This window comes from Triturus cristatus, chromosome 4_1, assembly GCF_964204655.1.
Source record: "Triturus cristatus chromosome 4_1, aTriCri1.1, whole genome shotgun sequence".
Classification (NCBI taxonomy): domain Eukaryota; kingdom Metazoa; phylum Chordata; class Amphibia; order Caudata; family Salamandridae; genus Triturus; species Triturus cristatus.
In genome coordinates, this window is record NC_140585.1 from 856310484 (window position 1) to 856329918 (window position 19435).

General features: G+C 43.4%; 1 protein-coding gene across 5 annotated transcripts in view; it reads right to left on the reverse strand.

Annotated features, from left to right (window-relative positions):
* The window catches only part of RBM17 (RNA binding motif protein 17), a 244489-nt gene that overhangs the window by 112175 nt on the left and 112879 nt on the right, over window positions 1-19435 (reverse strand). For all 5 annotated transcript variants that reach the window (XM_085653554.1, XM_085653556.1, XM_085653553.1 and 2 more), the window contains 2 exons: window positions 2010-2063; window positions 200-338 (listed from right to left, as the gene is read on the reverse strand). In XM_085653554.1, coding sequence (XP_085509680.1) covers window positions 200-338; window positions 2010-2063 — 193 coding nt within the window. The remainder of the gene's footprint in view (window positions 1-199; window positions 339-2009; window positions 2064-19435) is intronic.

Consider the following 19435-nt stretch of genomic DNA (forward strand, 5'->3'; position numbering starts at 1 on the left):
ATGATTAAGCAAGCAAGTCCTACTACATAATACAGCTCAAAGGGTATACAAGTTAAATGGGTAGCAAAGAAAACAAGCATGCTATCACAGACATATATCCAAGTAACCCTTATGCAGCTGGCACGCTGATCCAAAGTCAGGCAACTAAGTTTGTCTGGCTATGCATGCCTATTTCGTCAGAGCAAACATTAGTGCTTACCCCATGTTGGCAAGAAATGAGTTGCCGGGCCCTGTTGGAGATCGAGGCCTATCTAGGTCATCATACATGGGAGGAGGTATTGCAGCTTTGGCAGAGGGGCCACGACCCCTGGGCTCATCATCATAGGGTCCTGAAAGAGCTGAAGGAAGGAAAAGTAGAAAGCAGAGAAGAGGATAAGCAGTCAGCAAAACATAAATGACTCGTTGTGAGCAGCTATGAAAAGCAAACCTATTCCACAGGGATTTTTTTTTATAGTTAAAGGGACACCTCCCAGTATCCCTGGGACTGAGGACGACGGAGTTACCTCTGTGTAATTTGCAAGGATACTCACCCAAACACTGTGGTTTATCTTCATTAGAAAAGGTACAATCCTCGTGACCCACAAATCAAACAGCCTTCTGGACATTATACATGGGTTTTGCCGAAAAATATGTCACGGCAAACAAGTATAGATATTCATACTCTCACTCTGTAATACAAGCAAGCAGTGCCAGTGGCACTTATGGGGGGTACAAGCAGTGCCAGTGCGCCTCTCAAGAGGCATCTCTCAAAGATTTTCAACAACCACAGACCCACCCAGACCTGTTTGGGATTTAATAATGTTATGTGATAGAAATGGTTTCATAACGATGAAGATGATGGTCAAGCGTGCCGTACGTTTTAGTTGGGCCTTGGTCAACAACTCGATCGGGGCCCCCTTTTCGGTAGATGACAAAATCTCTACATGAATAATTTAAAAATTGTAAGGAAAAGGAAATCACGAAAGCTGCTGCGTCTGGCGTCATCTAGTGGCTCGTGATGTAACCTGCCCACATTCTGATTATACTCAACAGGCTTCTCACTTTAAATTAATCAATGGTGTAACACAAAATTATAGGGCTTTCCTGCAGAATATTGTGAGGGTTCCCTGACACTTCCATAATCTCACAGATATTCATATGCCTTTGGCTGAAAGGTTGTCAGCATCCTGCCTCGCTGGGGGGCTGCCGGTGCCTGCGTTTAATATCTGCAGTGAATACAATTAGACGTGGATGCGATAAAAGAGCAGCACATGCGACACACCACCGTAATGACGCCGGAGCATGTCAGGCTTTTACTTTGAAACGGAGTATGAATGAGTAACAAAACAGTGGGATGCAAAGACACGACAATGAATCAGTTGATTTTCTATCGGGGTGTGGGCACGTACAACAAGGATGGATGATGCATCGAAAATGAGAGCGTTGGCACTAGGCAGGCCACGCGCGCAGTGCACGAATGCCACCCCAGCCAGCAGTCTCGCGCCTTCAGTGTCATGGAAGCTGCCGCTGAGCTCACCCGCGTGGTCGTTCCTCGCAGGCACGCACCAACCTAAGAGCAAGCACGTGGCAGGAAGCAAAGGGGATTACGAGCAACAAAGCAGAGCAAGAGTAAATGGATACATCCATTTGCTACATGAACAGAAAAAGACAACAAGAAGCGCGAGCAAAAAGAAGACAGAAAAGGCAGAGCGAGTGAGTGGCCGGGACGTGTGGGCGAGGAGAGAGGCGCACGATTGGGAGAGCAGTCTGCTAATTTTCAAGCACCCCACTCATACTTGTGGCATGCCCCTGCTCGCACCCGCAAGGTGGATGCCACCACAAGCAAGAGTGTGTGCTTGAAAATGAGCAGAGCGGCGGGTAAAGGCCCTCCTATGCAGCGCATGCGTGCTGAGTAGGCGAGACCTAAAAACAGGGCAGTTCTAAAAAGGCAATATGTCCAGCACACTTGAACCAGTATCATGGACTTTCGAAATGCAAGAGCACAAATGAGAGGACTGCAGTTTACTTACGCTCTTTGTTCTCCAAGAGAGATGTAGGTGGGGCAATGGCAGCTCCGCCAGCGTCTGCAAAGGAAATGTGAAAAATTATAAGGGTGCAAATTACACAAGTTAGATCTCTTCTCTGGGGAAAGCAGCAGGCTTAAGTAAGAAAAGAAAAGCCAACTCTCACTAGAGTTAATATTTGCAAAACATTAACCAATGCCTTTTCATTTAAAAAGGCGACCAGCATCAAAATATTTTTCGCCACTGTTTACAGTTTCCTAAAAGGTAGAGGTTACCATCTTACCATTCATTCATGCACGTGGTGCTTTCACCGAGTTACAAAAGTTGGGCACTTTCCTACTTCCTTCAATTAGTATGGTCTCATACTGTTCGGTGGCTTTAACTTCCAGAACGCAAGTGGCTCAGTCCTCACATCTAAGCCACAGATAGATTGAGTTTGTGTTATGTTTTAGCAGGCCTATCTCAATTCTGGATTTCACTGCCTTAAATTTTCTTTTTGCTGTTACTCTTCCTTGATTGTGAAGCTTGTGTTATCTCGGTTTGCCTGGTGCATGTATTAATTTCCTCTTTTTCTAACTTTTTCCCTGGGGGGTTCCTAACTTTTGTCCTTTTGTGCACTCTTGTCGGCGGTCAGGATTAAGTGTGAAATTGGGGTACTGTGTATTGCGATTTGTATGCATCTTATAACAGTTCACAGCAGTGTACATAGATCTGTATTGATAACATCATAGCAGCTGGTTAACCAAGCGATCTGTAAAAAGGAAATGAGAACATCACAAAGAAGATGGACAGGGATATATGCAGCAGACACAGTAGCAAATTGACGAATAGTACCGCCCAACCTACTAGTATTTTGCAGCGGACATAACCCCAATTGGACATAACATCAAAATCTCCCACAACAACACATTGTAATTTGAGTGACAGAATACAGCACAGTGATTTAAGCATCATTCGGCTCTTCTTCCTCTCTTGACAAAAGATGCTGTTTATACAACCCCCAGAAGTTCTTGGGACGGCTCTGTGGAGGCATTAGCTCACTATATGATTCAGATTGCGTATTACAAAAAAGCATGTCTTTTTCCCACTCCGATTTTGAGGGAGAGGGCCGCGCGCCCAACGCAGTGCTCTTAGCCAGAAGAAAGCCCAAACCCAGAAGTTTCCTAACCCCTTTAGGCTGAGGTTTAGTGTACCCCAATAGGGCCAATAGAGGGTCAGGGGCAAGCGGAATACCCACAATCTCACCCAACTCCTGAAAAATCTGGTTCCAAAAGGCCGCAATCTGGGGGCATGCCCATGCCATGTGTAAAACATCTGCACCACTTGAGCCACAGCGCTCACAATTATCAGAGTCTCTTAAACCATATCTGTGGAGACGTGCCGGTGTTCTATTTAAAAACTTAAAATGTATAAGCCTATGCCTGCCATTTAAAGACACCGACTGGCCGCTTGAGTCCATTTGGGTTGCCCATATTATTTCTTTAGAACAGGTCTTGTTAAGGTTGTCTGATCCCATGCCCCCTTCTTTGAGGTGATCTGTCAAAGTGCTGGGGTCTGTAAGGAGCCCGTTGGCTCCTAACAAACTCATTGATTGGTTATTTTAGGTCTTTGTGACTGCAAACCTCTTTTTTGGAACTGAACTCTTCAACGGGGTAAGCCAGCTGTGCTGGCTGTGCAGTATGAGCTATTTGGGTTAATGGCATGGTTAACTACAGCGTGGGCGGCGTGGCGCACATTTCCTTTATTTCTCATTTTAAATTCTGGGGGGCACAATATTGGATTTGACACCCTGCTTTGCATACAGAGGACAGGCTTTTTCACATCTTTGTGTTGCATCTCTCTACTTTAAGAGTGGGATTTTTGGTCTGGGTGATCTGTGTCAGGTCAGGAGTGGCAGACGATTTACTCTATGCGGCTAGTGGCTCTTGACGTCCCAGTAGCCCCTAAGGAAATTCTTGGAGTGTGGGTTGTTTGTTGCATATCAGTTCTAGGATCTGGCTTCTGGACTCATAGGGTGAATCAGCTGGAATCCAATTGTCTCTTTGGACTTCTGTTGCCCTTCAGTATCCCTGTGCTCTCTTTAGCGGAGTTACGGGTACCTTCTGCAATTCAAGTCCTCCTTCCTGGGTTTTTAATTTCTCTGGTGACTACTGAATGCTTTGAAATGCTTCTATGGTGGTCAGTTAGCAGAGTTCTCTCCAAGAAGCAGCTCTCTGGAGGGTGGCAGGGGTAAATCTGCGGGGTGGCCCTAGTATTCTCTATTAGCAAATTGTAGAACAGCGTTGCAACATCTATGTAGCTTTTCTGCAACTTCATTATTTATTCTCTCAGTGCTTTTGGCCAATGGTTCGTAGGCAGACATGGCTTGTCTAGAGAGGCAACAGGGAAGCCTCCCCTTCTTTTGTGTGCTCTCCCACCCACTTACCAGGCAGTAAGTACAGGGAACTGGCCTTAGGGTGACTAAAAGACAAATAATGGCTTTATTTTACTTTTCTCCTGCCCAATATTGACACCCTTACAATGCAAGTCAACTGATATGGGGAGGGGGTGTTGCAATGGTTTGTTTTCTCAAAATCTCCTCTGTTGCCATTTTTTTATTTGGCATGCATGCCCCTGCACAAATTAAGCTTTGCATGAGCTACCCTTTGTGCCAGCGAAAGAGCAGATGGTAAACCTGCAAGAGCTCACACTCTCAAAGTCTGAAAAGGGTCAACAAGGCCTGTTAGTTTGCACCCTTTTTGCCAGAGTGTCCCAAGTCCTTGGGAACCTTCTCTTTCTGCCTTTCCTAGGTAGCAGACACTGACAGCGCATTTACAAAATACGCTGGCATTTCTCAGGTGCACTTAGAAATTAAATAAGCCCCTAAGGGCCAGGATGGCCTCCAGGAGTTTACTTCAGTGTCCACAGAAACAATTATATAAGCTATACAATGATCAAAATCTATGCTTGAAAAGAAAAAACAGGTGAGGTGGGTTGGAGACTGTCCTGCTAAGGAAATACCCTGGAAACTTAGCGGATAGGATCACAGAGGCAGAAAGTAACATCTTGACCGTGGAGGATTTGGTCAAGAACATGTTGACAACAATGAACCATTGGTCAATATCTAAGCACCTTGAACACGTGTTGAAGAAGCAGAGGGAAGAATATATCACAACAACCTTCACTTCATTGGCTTCCCAGAGGAAACAGATCACACGCCCAAAGTATTCCTTGTGTGTGAAGTGAGGAGGAAGCTGAGATGTGCTGAGAGAGGTTGTTCCATGCCTTGGGTGCAATGTAGGAGAGTGAGCGACCACCAGTTTTGCGAATGCAGGGGGAACGTGTGAGAGTGAGGCAGAATGTAGGTGTCTGGTGGGTCGGTGAAAGTGTTTGCGGCTGTTCAGGTGTTCTGGTCCTGTGTTGTCTAGGGCTCTGTATGTGCGCATAAAAAGTTCGCATTAGCTGCGCTTGTGAATAGAGAGCCAGTGAAGTTTCCCCAAGATACAGTGTGATGTGGGTGCGGCGTGGGAGGTCGAGTATGAGCCTTGCAGCGTGTTCTGGATTGTCTAGAGTCTGTGTAGGAGTGGTTTGGAGATTCTGGCGTAGAGAATGCTGCCTTAGTCCAGCCTGCTGGTGATGAGTGCTTGCGTGACGGTTTGTCTGGTGTTCTGAGGCAACCATTTGAAGATTTTTTTCACAGAATGCGTAGGATAAGGAAGCAGAAGCTGCACACTGCGTTGACTTGAGCCATCATGTTGAGCTTGTCGCTTAGGACGATCCCTAGATTTCTTGCGTGGTCTGCGGGTATGGGTCCTAGCTCTGATAGCCACCAGGTGGAGTCCTATGGGGAGGTCTTGTTGTTAAAGACCAGTAGTTCAGTCTTGTTAGAGTTGAGCTGCAGGCAGTTGGTCCGTATCCAGTCTGCTACTATGGTCATGCAGTTGGTGAAGTTGGTTCTGGCGGTGTTTTTTTTGTCCGTGAGGGAGAGGATGAGTTGGGTGTCATCGGCATAGGAGAGGACAGTGATGTCTTATGATCGGATTAAGTTGGCAGGAGGTGTCATGTATACACTGAAAAGGGTGGGGCTGAGGGATGATCCCCGTGGGCCTCTGCATATCAATATTTTGGTCTCTGATGTGAAGGGTGGCAGCTTGAACCTTTGGGTTCTTCCCGAGAGGAAGGAACAGATTCATCTGAGAGCGGATCCTTGTATGCCAATTTCGTGGAGCCTTATAATGAGGGCGTTATGAGACACAGTGGTGAAGGCAGCAGAGAGGTTGAGCAGGATGAGGACTGCTGTTTCTCCTCGGCACAGGATGATTCAAATGTCATCGGTGGCCGCAATGGGTATTGCAGCTCTTTCTGAATCCAGATTGAGTATTATCTAGAAAATGGTGAAGTTGGAGGTGGGTTGTGAGTTGCTTGTTGATGGCCTTCCGATCAGGGAAAGTGTCAGACGTGATAGAGGTGTTGATGGTGTAGGTCAGGGTGGTGCTGATTGGTGATGTTCCCAGGTTGTAGATGTGGTGGAGGAACGGGTCCTTTGGGGCCCCTGTGTGGATGGGTCATAAATAAAGTCTTACAATCCACAAAGGATAAGAAGTTGTGACCTTCTTAAATAGTGCCCCTTTAGTATACAGTAATCCTAGGACTGGTTCCCCGTTTTGTACCTTGCTTACTCTGTCTTGCTTTTCTCACATTTGAACTTGGGCTCATAATGTTACAGCAGTCTCCGAGTCGGTGGGAATGCGTTGGACATTAACGGCAATAACTACCTTAGAGTCCATTTCCTCAAACCAGGGAAACCAGTCAAGGACCCAATAGCTTAGAGGCCCTTACCGATGCTAAACGTCGATTATAAAATCCTCAGCAGATTGCTCCCCCATATGCAAGCCCTAATACACCCTGACCAGAATGGATTCATACAGAACCGCAGAACAGTGCTACACGTTACACAAGAATGGGGTTGGGGCGCGTATTTCTTCAATGTACTCTGCTGCTACAGCGCGAGAGTTCAGACAGGATGGGTGATTTCTGAGCAATGGTTGGAGATGATAATCAGACAGGGTTGCCCCTTATTTGCGATTGCAATAGACCCCCTAGCATGCCGGGCTCTCTCGGGTCGATACTGTGTCAATACTTTGTGGGCATATCTGATCAAGGTGTTACACATAGCATTCCGCTCTATGCATACGGTACACTGCTGTTCCTGGCAGACAGACAGGAAAATCCCAGGGGAAGTGATACTGCTCCGATTTTGGTAGTACATCTGGGTTGTGCATTAACTGACGCGAAACCTGCTCGTCTCCCGTCTGGACTTATTCACTCCCATTGATATGTCAAATATGCACGACCTGCGGCGGGAACGGACTCCAATACAATATCAAGGAATTTGAATTTACAAATCTCTTCCCTATATGCAGGGAATGGCGATGAGAACCCCCTAGGGCAAATATGACCTTTTGGAAAACACTTCCCATCTCAGTTGCAGGTCTGATAACCACAGTTAAGATGGTAGTCCTGCCCCGTCTGCTCTATTATTTCATGACCCAGCCAGTGATTATCTCCAGTGAGCGATTTAGGGAACTAGATACGCTCCTGATGAACCCAACATGGGGAATAGGATGGCGCGAGTGGCTCGGACTAAATTAGTGTGCCAGACGATAGATGGGAGATTGGGGGTGGAGTCCAGATTTTGCAATCAACTATCTGGCGGCTCAATTACAGTGGCTGCTGCAGTGGCTCGGGGAGACATGGTTGAGACCTCCCCCATCTGGAACACCCACCCACGAACATCCTGTGGTACCTATTGCTAAACTTTAAGTGCCAGGCCCATGGAAACGGAAACTGCAGGGACTTCGCGTGACTACATACTGCTGTAGGTGAGCCCTTAAAAAATTCAACACTATAGTACTTTACGCGCCCAAGCTCCCACTGCGAGGTTTGATTACCCCCTATGAACACAGCGGCAGGCTACAGCCCTGGAAATGAAGACAGTCGACGACCTATTCTGCGGGGGGTGAGAACTGTTTCCGGTTGTGGAACTGAGAGGAGAATATGACTTACCAGTGGGACACTTCTTACTGCATGGTGCCCTTTTGGTACTTAGTTTATTAAAAGCTATAACGAACAGCAGTATCGACTCGACACCTATGGCTTGCATACAGGCAAAGTTTGATTTGGATAAGAATATCTGGACATGCATAGCTGTACTGAAGTAACTGCACCAGCTGACTGCAGGAATCATTGTTCATGGAATTTGAAGTGCTTCACAGGACCAATTGGTGATCCACCTTTATGCTACGACACAGTGAAATGTATGTCTCCTGAATGTATACAGCTCAAGTGTACCCTTACAAAAACCCAATAAAATTTTACAAAACAACGTTACCGCAGTCTCTCGTCAGACTATTAGATTTAGAAAGTTTGTGCTTACAGACATTCTTCCTCACAAAATAAACCAGGTTATGCTCAATCAAATATCTGGTTCTTTAGGTGCGGTCTTAACGTTCTGAATCAAGTGTGCCCCTCGCACTCTATCTTTGCATTTGGAGAGCAATCATGGGCATTGTATTACACTACAGAATAGCCAAACACTGTTCACAGATGCTTTCCGTATGGACAGTGAGGATTTTGCATCCTACACTTCTGCAAAGATTGCAAAGTAGACTGCCTTGATTTCAAAAGCCATAATTTCCAGAATGCCTAATAAAATAGGCCGTATCATTATAATGCCACGAAAGAGGGATGTGAATCTGATGAGCCTGCACCAACTATTTCACCAACAAGTTTTACTCCCCTTTTCCAATCTCAAAGAGATCGCTCCTGAGGTTTTTGACATAAAATTACTATCACATCCATTCTTGCTTAAATTGCCGTTTTCCAAGTATCAATTGACACCATATGAGGGCTGATTAACACCTACTAATTTTGCACCCATTATATATTTCCAAACTGGGGATAGTCATCGGTAAACTGAGCATTAGTTTCAGAAAAAGATTTACAAATTAGGATACATCTCTCTAAACTGGGGCCCAGAAAAGGACTTACTTCCACCGCTACATGATACTGTTCCTACTTTATGAACTTCACGCATGCTGCTGCTGATGATGATCTAAGTTTATAGAGTTTTAAAAAGAGTATATGGGTAGGGCAAAGGAGAGCGGGCAGCCAATCACAGCAGTGGGCTCGTCTTCGCATACAAAGACAATTCAGTTCGTCATCCAACTAAGGCAATACTTTAACTCTTCTTGGAAGTCAGATTAAAATGTTTTTCTTCTTAGTCGTGCAATTTTGTCGAGTTCCATTAAAGTCCAAGACATAGTGGTGGCAGCAGGTCCTCAATAACAACTAACAGCACTAATACTTAATAGAAATGTTGCTACAAGCTTTCATACAGTCTGTCTTGAGTAAAGAACAAGAGTATATGCTCACATTGTGTTCACTAAAGTCCTTCAATATCCTGGTGACTTCTTCTTTCTTATAAGCTGCCATCTTTTTTTGTGTTGAAATTGTTTATTAGCATTTATTAAATAGAAGACAATAAAAGCAATAAAATACAGAAATGTGCAATACGATAACAAATTACATTGGAAGTAATGCATAAAGTTAAATATATATGAATTCATAAGGATGAAGACTATATTATTTAAATACAAGTAATACAATAATAAGATAAAAGGAGGATAAAAGAATTCAGTTGTGAATAAAACAATAGGCTATTTGATTGAAAAACGGACTTACGGTGAGATAAAAAGTAATTTTAAAGCAAAAAAGATCAAGAACTTGATATAAGGTGATGCATAAAATTGCAAACGAGTTAAGAGTTTCTTGAGAGCAAGACAGGAAATGTGGGTAGAAATAAAGTGAAGAATAATAAAGGAGAGGTATCAATGCAGTAAAATATAAAAGAATAGAACGTATAGTATAGAAAATGATATAGGGAAAATTAACCAAAGATAAAAAGGAAGAAATTGGAGGAAATAAGATGAGAGCAGGTTTAGAACACGTTTTCAGTGTTGCTATGTAAATGCATGACAGCAAATGTGAGAAAAGAAGAAAATTAGAAGCAAGATTAAAATAGAAAGAGAGAAAAAGTTATGATACAGTGGAATTCACTATAGAGCAACCGGAATAGTCTAAGACAGAAGGAGTATTCAATTGTAGAAAGGGGGCCCAAATTTGATTAAATGATTGTGTCTGATCTTGCAAATTGTAGATAAGAGGCAGTTTGAACCATAGCCACCAGCCAAGATTCCGAAGAGGGTGGAGTCAAAGATTTCCATTGCAGTAGTATGCATATTTTAGCTGTGGTTAGGGCGATATATGAAAGACAGCATTGTGGTTTGGAAAGGTGTGGTAAAGTTGGTAAATCATGCAGAAGAACGATGGCTGGTGTTAACGGTAAATCCAAAGGCAGAGTGTGTTGTAAAACCTGACCTCTGTAGGACCAATAGGATTGGATGATAGGGCAAGAACAGAAGATGTGGACTATGTCACAACCAGAAATAGCACATCTCCAACAATTAGTATGAGGAAAAATTCCAGCTTTATGCAGTTTTGAGGGAGACCAATGCCAGTCATGTAAAATCTTGAATAAGCAAAATTTCTGTCATGCTTCTCGGACTCCTCTGGTTAAAGTTTCCAAAAGAGTAAGCCAGTCTTCATCTTTATATGTAAGTGAAAGGCGTGTTTGCCATTTGAGACGAAGAGCACATGATAAGGGTTGGGAGAATAAATGAGGTGTGAATATTTTAAATAAACCAGAAATGACCCCTTTATGAGTCCCCCAAGTATATGGATAGGATAGGAGAAGTTTGGAGAGACCATGGGCATGCCCCCAAGGCTTTGATAAGACAGAGATGAAGTGGAGTATAATTCATGAATTGATGCGACGGAAGACCACATTTTTCAGCCAATTGGGTAAAGGGTTTAAGCTCACCAGTATGTATAAGTTGATCTAGAGTAGAAATACCCGCTTGTCTCCATTGGGGCCAGGAAAGGGTTTTACCCTTGACACATATGGCAGTATTGTTCCATATTGGAGCTTTAATATGAATATGTGAGTTAGAACCTAAGAGGCGATGAGCTCTCTGCCACGTTTTACGCATTGAAGCCAATAGTGGATTGCGAGGGTCTTGGAGACTAGTACCTGTGGTATAAAGAACTGAGAGACCAGGTTCAGCGGATAGTAAATGACGCTCTACGTGCACCCATTGTGGTGTATGAGAATTATCTTGCAGCATGTATATGATTTGGGATAAATGTAAAGCCAAATGGTAGTGTTCTATGGATGGGAGACTTAGACCTCCATGAGAATGATAAGCTTTCAGTTTTTGTATAGCTAGACGGGGTTTAAAAGAGCCCCAGATAAAGGATTTAATTTTAGAATCTATAAGGCGTTGGGAAGATAAAGGTATGTGAAGGGGAAGCATACCAAGCGTATAGAGGAAACGTGGAAGTGTGACCATCTTTACAGCTTAAACCCGTCCCCACATAGATAATCCTAATATTTTCCATTTGTCAAAATCCTGCTGCATCTGTGTGATCAGAGGACTGAGATCATCTGCAACCATTCCAATCGTTCCCTAGTTTACCAGGATACCAAGGTATTTTAGTCGTGAGGGTTTCCAGTGGAAGGTAAAGTCCTGAAAGGCTGATTTAGTAGTACCATCGGATATTGGAAGTGCTTCATTCTTATCCCAGTTAATTTTATAACCAGAGAAAGAGGAGAATTCTTCTATTATTTGAAGCAGTGAGGGCAGAGAATGCGGTAAATCAGTAAAAGGGAGTAATATGTCATTAACATACAGGATAAGCTGCCATCTTAACTAGTATCAGAACTAGTATCAGAACGGCTAATTATTACCTGCTGACTGAACATAGCTTCAGCTAAAGTCAGAAGCAAAATAGTGTACGTACTTTTCAAAAGTACCTTAGACTAGAATACATATTAGTGATTATAACACAACTGGACAAATGGGAACATTTAAAATTCACAATGAAGAATCTGGACAATAGAAGTCTACAATAAACAAGGTATCTGTTCAAGGTGCCAGAGTACTCCAAACTGCCAGTCTGCTGCCCAATCGGGGCAGTAGAAAGAGAAAGGAGTCCCGCAGTTAATGGGAAAAGTACTGTAGAAGTTCCAACCCATCTTCTCGGAACCCAAAGTTTCATAGTCTATTTTACTATTGCTCGGCTAATTAAAACCATTTCAAACAGTTAATACATAAAATGACAATATAATACCAGGCATACCATAGCATTAAAGACAGTTAAAACACTAAGGGCCTTATGTAGGAAGCATTCAATTTACCACTTCATAAATACCGAATGTTACCGATTCGGTATTTAAGAAGTGGTAAATTGTATGTAGGTAATAATTCGGTAAATATTACCGATTCGGAGAAATTCGGTAATTACCGAATCGGTATTTACCGATTCGGTAATGGGGCATACTTCCCATTGATTCCTATGGGCTGGAAGGCCCATAGGTATCAATGGGAAGCCAATCACCATTACCGATTCGGTAAATTCCGATTCGGTAATGGGGGGAGAAAATACAAGGGTGGCAGGGTGTCACATTGACACCCTGTTGCACCCCTGATTCTAGCATGTGTGCACATGTGGCGCACATACATGCCCTAAGGGCATGTATGTCTGGCACATTGCACTCTAATGTCAGCAAAATATTGCTTTTTGCAATGTATTCGGTATTTAACACCAACCTCTTATTGGTGGTAAATACCGAATTTTAAATAGTAATTTTCACTCTTGAGAGTGCTCCCTACATTCAGGATTCGGTAATTTTACCATTCGGTATTTTTACCGATTCGGTAATTTTACCGATTCGGTAAATACCGAATCCTGACAAATGCCCCCTACATCTCAACTATCTAAATACCGGTCGGTAACGGGTTTTTTACCGAATTTCGGCCGTTACCGACCGGTATTTAGCTTCCTACATATGGCTATAAATAACTTAAGCAGTAATACAATGAACTGTAATCTCAGAACATTATTGTAAATTTTCCCTGCACAGATGGCAAATATGGTCCATAGTTCTAAGCAGAATAAAAAGGCCCAAAGCAGCAGGGGATAGATTTAAAATTCCCGACGGAAGTGCAGTCTGGGGAGCTGTTTTTAATTAACGCCTGGCCCTTTACCTGGCTGGAAGGTCTGCAAAGATGTGCAAAGGATGCGAGAATGCTCGAGTTGGGGCTTTGCAGAGTCAGAGATGATGAGCCACTACGATATCCAAGTAAGGGGCATATTGTCCAAAAAGTGCATGCTAAAACAGATCTTCCATGCTTCTGTAGCCCCTACGAGGCCGAATTTGTGCCCCAAATTATGCGATATCACGAAACGTTTTAGTAGAGGAAGTGTGCAAGGGTAAACACCCATTACCATGAATCTATCACCCCGCATACTATTATAACGCATCTACCATGACTCCGCAATGCCATCACAAAGCATGGCATTACATTTTATATGCTTTTACCACGCATACATTTAGAACGAAATTCGTGATAAATGCTTGAATGGAAAAAGTATACGTTTTTTATATGTAAGTATAAGGTAAGTATGGGTATAGGGTTATATGTTTTGGGGTTCTGGGGAAATTATAGTGTAAAGTGCATTTTTGTGTTTTGGGGTGCTGGGGTATTTTTAGGGTTCAGGGTGCATTTAGGATTTGGGGTGCAGGGGTATTAGGGGTCAGGGTGAGTTAGGGTTTGGGGTGCAGGGGGTATTTTTAGGGTTCAGGGTGCATTTAGGTTTTGGGGTGCTGGGGTATTTTTAGGGGTCAGGGTGCGTTTAGGTTTTGGGGTGCTGAGGTATTTTTAGGGGTCAGGGTGAGTTATGGTTTTGGGGTGCAGGGGGTATTTTTAGGGGTCAGGGTGAGTTTAGGTTTTGGGGTGCTGGGGTATTTGTAGGGTTCAGGGTGCGTTTACGTTTTGGGATGCTGGCAAATTTTTCGGGGTCAGGGAGAGTTCGGTTTTGGGGTGCAGAGGGAAATCTTAGGGTAGAGGGTAGTTTTGGGGTGCAAAGGGTATTTAAAGATTTTATTGGGAATGGGCATTGGGTGGTATGTGTAATTTAACATTTTTGGGGGAGTATAGTTTATGGGATAGAAATGGGCAAATATGTGTTTCAGGGGGTAATTAATAAAAAAAAATGAATATAATTAAATTGGAAAAAAATATATACTTGTAAATATATATATATATGTATATATGTATATATATATATATGTATGTATGTATGTATGTATGTATGTATGTATGTATTCCAAATACAGTTACCAGAAAGATGAAGGCACCCACACGGCGTCGCTTTAACTTTTTTTATTCAGGCAGGCTGCAGCATAAAAGACCTGCTTAAGTTGAATAAAAAAAATATATTATATTATATATTAAGCACTTTCACACAGTTTATGCCTTCACCACACATGCCTTTGCATTGTAATGGCATGCGTGGTAAAGACATATGCGGGGTAAATGTTTGCGGGGTCATGGTATGTCGGAGTAATAGCACTTCCTCTACTTAAACGTTTCGAGATCTCAGAAGTATAACTGACTGAATGGCAGATAAGGTACTCATTGAACAAATTAAAGGAAAGCTAAGACAAATCTTCAGTGATTGCCAGTTCACTATGAGAGAAGCAGAAATGCGCAGAGATGCAAGGGAGACAGGGTAGGGGTTGTGCGATGACTAAAGATGTAATATAATTACTGCTGGTGGAATGCTTGTAAGCCAGAAAAAAGTGCACGCTAGGGCACAGTTTTCAACCCTTGCCTACCCTCCTCATGAACAGGTTTCCCGCAGTGTGCGAAAAATTGCCTGATAGATGAAAAAGGATGTGCCAGAGAATTGCAAGGAAGTTGGGAATGGGGATGTGCAAGGTCTAAGATAAGATATAACTATGAATTAGTGAATCCTGTACTTCTAAAAAGCAGATCCGTAGTCCTTGCGAGTTTAAATTGGTTGGGAGTTCCCCATCTCTTCTAACTTCTTAATCAATTTATATAAAGCTTAGCTGTTCAAAAAACAATAAATTGTTCAAAGCAATAAAAACGGTGATTAGTCCGTAATTTTTTTCATTTCTTTTAAAGACCTCTCTTCAACTATTCTGCTCGTGTTTGATTTGTGCAGGATTACAATGACTTGAATTTTAGTGTGCTGGGCCGGCAAGGTTCAATAGTAGGTCCTGTGCCTGTATGGCATGTTTTCTGTGCCTTCGTTACATAGACTGCAGGTGCTCAAGCCTGTATTCCGCTGCCACAGGGGTAAATGTAGATGTGAAGGGAGTAGACCAAGACGGTAGTTCAAAAACTTTTCTTTGATGTTATTACTGTACCCAGAGAGAAGGTATGGTTGAGAAATGGCTGATCAGTAGTTGTTCAAAATTAGCCATGCATGAGTTCTTCTAGAAAATGTAGCCTTGTCCTCTAGTACAGAGAGCAATTTAATAGTTTTATTCACCACTTTTTTAAAACACAGATATTTAGTAGGGGTTTCCCAGAGATGGTTTAGACCGGTTGCAGTTTCCAACTACTTGAGATATACACTAGTGGCACAAGTGTCCCTATCCTGTAGCTCTTTCTGTAGGTGGAAATTCAAGGTGTTCTGGGCAGCTTTCCCGATTTTATTCCAGCATTTTAAGTTACTCAACAACCGAATAAGGCAGAGTAGGAAATGTCACACACAACACTATCCCTGCCCCCAACATAAACTAACCAATTTGCAGGAAACACTACTCCCACTCAAGCATCCCTGATGGTGTAATTTCCAGGAAACGCACGTGTGTGAGAAACTGGGGAGGGCAGAGGCACGGTTGTAGAGTGGCTGAGAACTGAAGTTGTATTACAGTAGCAACAATGGAGCATAAAAGCAAATTGTGAACCCAGTACCTTGGCATCCATCAACCAAATACCACCACAGCCTGGCACATGTATACTGTGTTTCTTTGAAGAACACACGTCATGTTTCTAGAGATCTGCCACTGCAGCCTCTGCAGATCAGTTGAGCCCAGAGGCTTCTGGGACATTTTGAAACAGAAATCTGAGCAGGCACCCGTCTCCAACAACCAACGTTTGAAAACATCATAAGCGCCCGATTAAAGAAAAGAATGGAAACCCGCTGCGGGCAAAAGCATAACATGGCCAACAAGTAAGTATATATTAAGGATTGATCAATGTACAGACCCAAGTTTTCACTAGCAGTTGTATGGCGTTCTTTATAAAGGATGAATTATCTTGGACACCTATTGTTTTCTGACCAATTATCTCAAAAGCATAACGCTTATGTAAAACTGTTCCTTACGCCTTAGAAAAGCCTTGCAGGAGAACTGTAGACATTGGAATTTGCTACTACTCCGCCTTCTTCCTGTGAACATATATGCAACAATTGGGACTACTTGGAAACAAGTGCAGCATGTCTATTTACGGTTCTATATAGTTCCCTTAATACCAGCAATGAGCCTGCTTCTATGTACTTCTCAATTGTATCAGCTAGAGATACTGGGGAAGGAAAAGAGGATTTAATTTGTCCAGGATCACACGATTCCGTTGAAGGGGAAGTCCTTGTCATAATCAGGGTCATTGGAATTTTGAAGCAAGGGAGGGCCAAATTATGTGACAGGGTTGAGTAAATTATGTAGCAAGAAAAGCCAAGTTATGCAGCGTAATGCAGCATATTTTGTGACAGTATTGCTTCATTATTTCCTAATTTTATTTTGTACATTGTACACCTGTTAACAGTCTGGGCATTGTTTGCACCTTATTTGTACCAGTTGAACACCCAAGTAGAGCAATAAGCGACAGGTTAGGGGCCAGGCAAGCTTCCACTGCGCAGCAACAGGTGTTGCTGTTTTTAGTAACTTTTGAACCGTTTGAAGTAGAAACTATTTATTGAAATCTGCAGATTATGCAGATGTAAGATTCTGTAGTAAATGCAGCAAAGCTATAATTATGCCAAAAACGTCACATTTTGCATAATTCCAGTGATCCCGATTATAACGCTCCTTTCCCTTATTTAGAGCAAACAATTTAGCTACCCTCTACATCTCCTGCAAACAAGTATTTTACAGTATTGCAACTCAAAAAGGTGTCGTCCACATTCTTTTATCAATGACAGGAGCCACATGTCAGCAAGCTTTCACTAATGCACACAAACAGAGACTGCCAGAATAGTTATTTGTGTAACAAATGCACGAGTAGGCCCGCCCCTTTCGTCCTTAGACCAGTATGATCCAAAGGTGTGAGCAAGGAGGACTTTAACACTGCATGTTTTGATGTCTAAGCGGCCTGGCAAGGTGGCACTGTTCTTTCTCTACTCAGTGCCACCCAAAATAAAAAAGTGCCAAGATTAGGCCCAGTTAATTTTGGTAGTTTACCAATAAGCTTGTTATGTGAAACTCCTTAAATAACGCCATTAAGCCACTGTGTGTCGTAACTCGCTATTCACAGTAAGGAATATACTACTTACCAGTATGCATCTGTTCTTGGCATGCAGAGCTGCAGATCTACACACTATGCATAGATCGCCATCTGGTGTTGGGCCCGGATGTTGCAGTTATTTTTGTCTTGGAAAGTCTTTGGAAGTCAAGAGGTAGGTGACTCCTCCTTTGGATCGTAGTGCGCATGGGAATCGTCTCCATCCTCAGATTGTTGCTCGCCAGCAGGGAAATTATGGAGCTTAGTAAGAAACAGGAAAGAAGCCCATGTGTGGTGTATCTAAGTAAGATAATACTGGAACAGATAAAGGTAGCCGGGGAGGCAGGGGGGCGTGTGTAGATCTGCAGCTCCACATGCCAAGAACAGATGCATACTGGTAAGTAGCATATTCCGTTCGAGGCATATGAGCTGCAGATTACACTCAATGCATAGATTGTATAGCAGTATCCCGTCCTAGCGGTGACAACCAGTATCTGTTGCAGTAGTTTGAAATAGTGTTTTGAGTACAGCCTGGCCCACACTAGCCTATTGTTTAGTTTGCACATCTACACAATAGTGTTTTGTGAATGTGTGCAGTGTAGACCATGTAGCTGCTCTGCAGATATCATCTAAGGGAACGTTCCCCAAAAATGCCATTGAAGCCCCTATCTTTCATGTAGAGTGGGCTTTAGGAGGAACAGATAACGAATAGTTTCTTACCGGTCGGTGTAGTTTTGCAGCTTGAAGACCTTTCTGGATTCACTATGCTGTGCATTATTCCGCGATCTGGTGGTTGGGTCCGGATTCGTAGTCTCTTTTTTTTTTTTGGTTTGTTTTTTTGTAGCCCAGGTGGGCGTCGACGTCCCACCATTTGGTGCACTTCTCGTGACGTCGTCGTGCTTCCTGCGCAAGTCCCACCTTTGGGGCGCCATCTTCGGGTTCTTTTTTCCCCTTCTTTTTTTTTTTTTTTTTTTTTACCCTAGGCGTTCTCTTAATTTCCTTTTCCAATTTCTTTTAGTATTCCAATTATTCTGTTGTTCCATGTCATTCCACCTCTTCCTCCATCCTCATCTTCCTGGCAGAGGTGGGTGGGTTCGCTAGTGAATCCAGAAAGATCTTCAAGCTGCAAAACTACACCGACAGGTAAGAAACTTCGTTTTGCAGCGTGAATCTTTCTGGATTCACTATGCTGTGCATAGACTTTGTAGCGGTTTGTTATCTTTGTGGCGGCTGGGTGGTAGATGAGTGTTGACTGTTGAATATGTGTTGAAGCACCTTCTGTCCTACTTGTGCTTCATCTGAACGTCCACGCAATAGTGCTTAGTGAACGTGTGCACTGAAGCCCATGTTGCCGCCAGGCATATGTCTTGAATGGGCGTATTTGCCAGAAAGCCAATAGTTGCTCCCTTCTTCCTTGTGGAGTGGGCTCGTGGCCTCTCCGATAGCTCCTGCCCTGCTGGTTTGTGGCAGAATTGTATTGTCAGTGCAATCCATCGTGCAATGGTGGCTTTTGTCACGGGTCTACCCAGGAAACTAGTTGCAAAGGAGACAAAGAGCTGCTTGGTCTTCCTGTGCTCTTTGGTCCTCTCAATGTAGTGCATCACTGCCCTTCTAGCGTCCAGGGTATGCAGTGCCCTTTCTGCGCTTGTCGTGGGGTTTTGAAAGAAACTCGGTATCTGAATTGTCTGGTTCATATGGAATGCCGACACCACCTTAGGCATGAAGTGTGGGTCCGTTCTTAGAACCACCCTATCCTTGTGTATCTGGATGTAGGGCTCTTGCAGTGTCAGTGCTTGCAGCTCGCTCACTCTGCGCAGCGAGGTTATCGCTACCAGGAAGGCTGTTTTCATCGTTAGCATTTGCAGCGTGGCCTTGTGGATGGGCTCAAACGGCTCCTTCATAAGTTCGGTTCGGACCACGTTGAGGTTCCATGCCGGCCGCGGCATCCTCTTTAGAGGCGCAATTCTTTTCGCCCCCTCCAGGAATCTCTTTACTACCTGTGACGTAAAGAGACTT